Genomic DNA, 858 nt, shown 5'->3' with positions numbered 1-858 from the left:
AAATAAGATATTTTAATTTTTAACAAATTTTTATTATTTTATAAATTTTCAAAAATTATTTTTTAATTAAATTTTTAATATACATATTAAACAAATAAATCTTTAATAATTTTTATTATAAGACAACTAAATACCCTAAAAATGTGCACTATAATAAATTAGTCTCCTTCAAAATAATAAAGATTAAACTGTAAAATAGGAATGATTATCGAAAACTTTTTGACAATAAAATTTTATTCAAAATTAAAGTGTATAATCTAAAAAATTTTTGAAAATCAATTTGAATGTTTATTAAAAATGTTCTCAATTTGGCTGTTTATTCAAAAATATATAATCCACAATAGAACTAACACACACCAAGTTCACATGAAATTTTAAAACTTATTTCAAACGATATTATTGGATGTTCTTTGTAAATTTGTTTATTAATGTTTCATGTTATTGGTCAGGCCAAAGTGATAGAAACCTACAAGAATCATCATCTTAGCCTCACATCACTAATCTGCTTCATAGGAATTATTCAAGCTACTGTTGTTACTTTTTTAATGGAACGCCAGTCTGGTTAATTGGCTGGGATATGAACTTACTCGCTGCTGCTTATGCTGTAAGAATAATTAATAGGTTTAATTATTCTGTTAGTTCTATAATTTTATTAAATTTTTAATTAAATTTTTATTATTTTTTTAGTTTATTTTTATATTATTTTTAATTTTGTAATTAGATTATTTTTATATTAAAATTATTAAAATTAACATAATATTTCTTTTAAAAGATATTTTATCAAAAATTTAATTATATATACATTTAATTTAGGAAAAAATATTTAATTAATCTTAATAATTTTTATATTAGAAAAGA

The 858-nt window shown here is 18.8% G+C and overlaps 1 protein-coding gene across 1 annotated transcript in view; it reads left to right on the top strand.

Annotated features, from left to right (window-relative positions):
• Positions 1 to 858, top strand: part of LOC107471637 (WAT1-related protein At5g07050-like) — a 4,501-nt gene that overhangs the window by 3,137 nt on the left and 506 nt on the right. The window contains 2 exon segments of the mRNA XM_016091128.3: positions 450 to 552; positions 555 to 604. Coding sequence (XP_015946614.1) covers positions 450 to 552; positions 555 to 604 — 153 coding nt within the window.

This window comes from Arachis duranensis, chromosome 10, assembly GCF_000817695.3.
Source record: "Arachis duranensis cultivar V14167 chromosome 10, aradu.V14167.gnm2.J7QH, whole genome shotgun sequence".
In the NCBI taxonomy this organism is placed as follows: domain Eukaryota; kingdom Viridiplantae; phylum Streptophyta; class Magnoliopsida; order Fabales; family Fabaceae; genus Arachis; species Arachis duranensis.
Note: the sequence above shows the minus strand (reverse complement) of the source record. Positions and strands in the feature narration are given on the sequence as shown.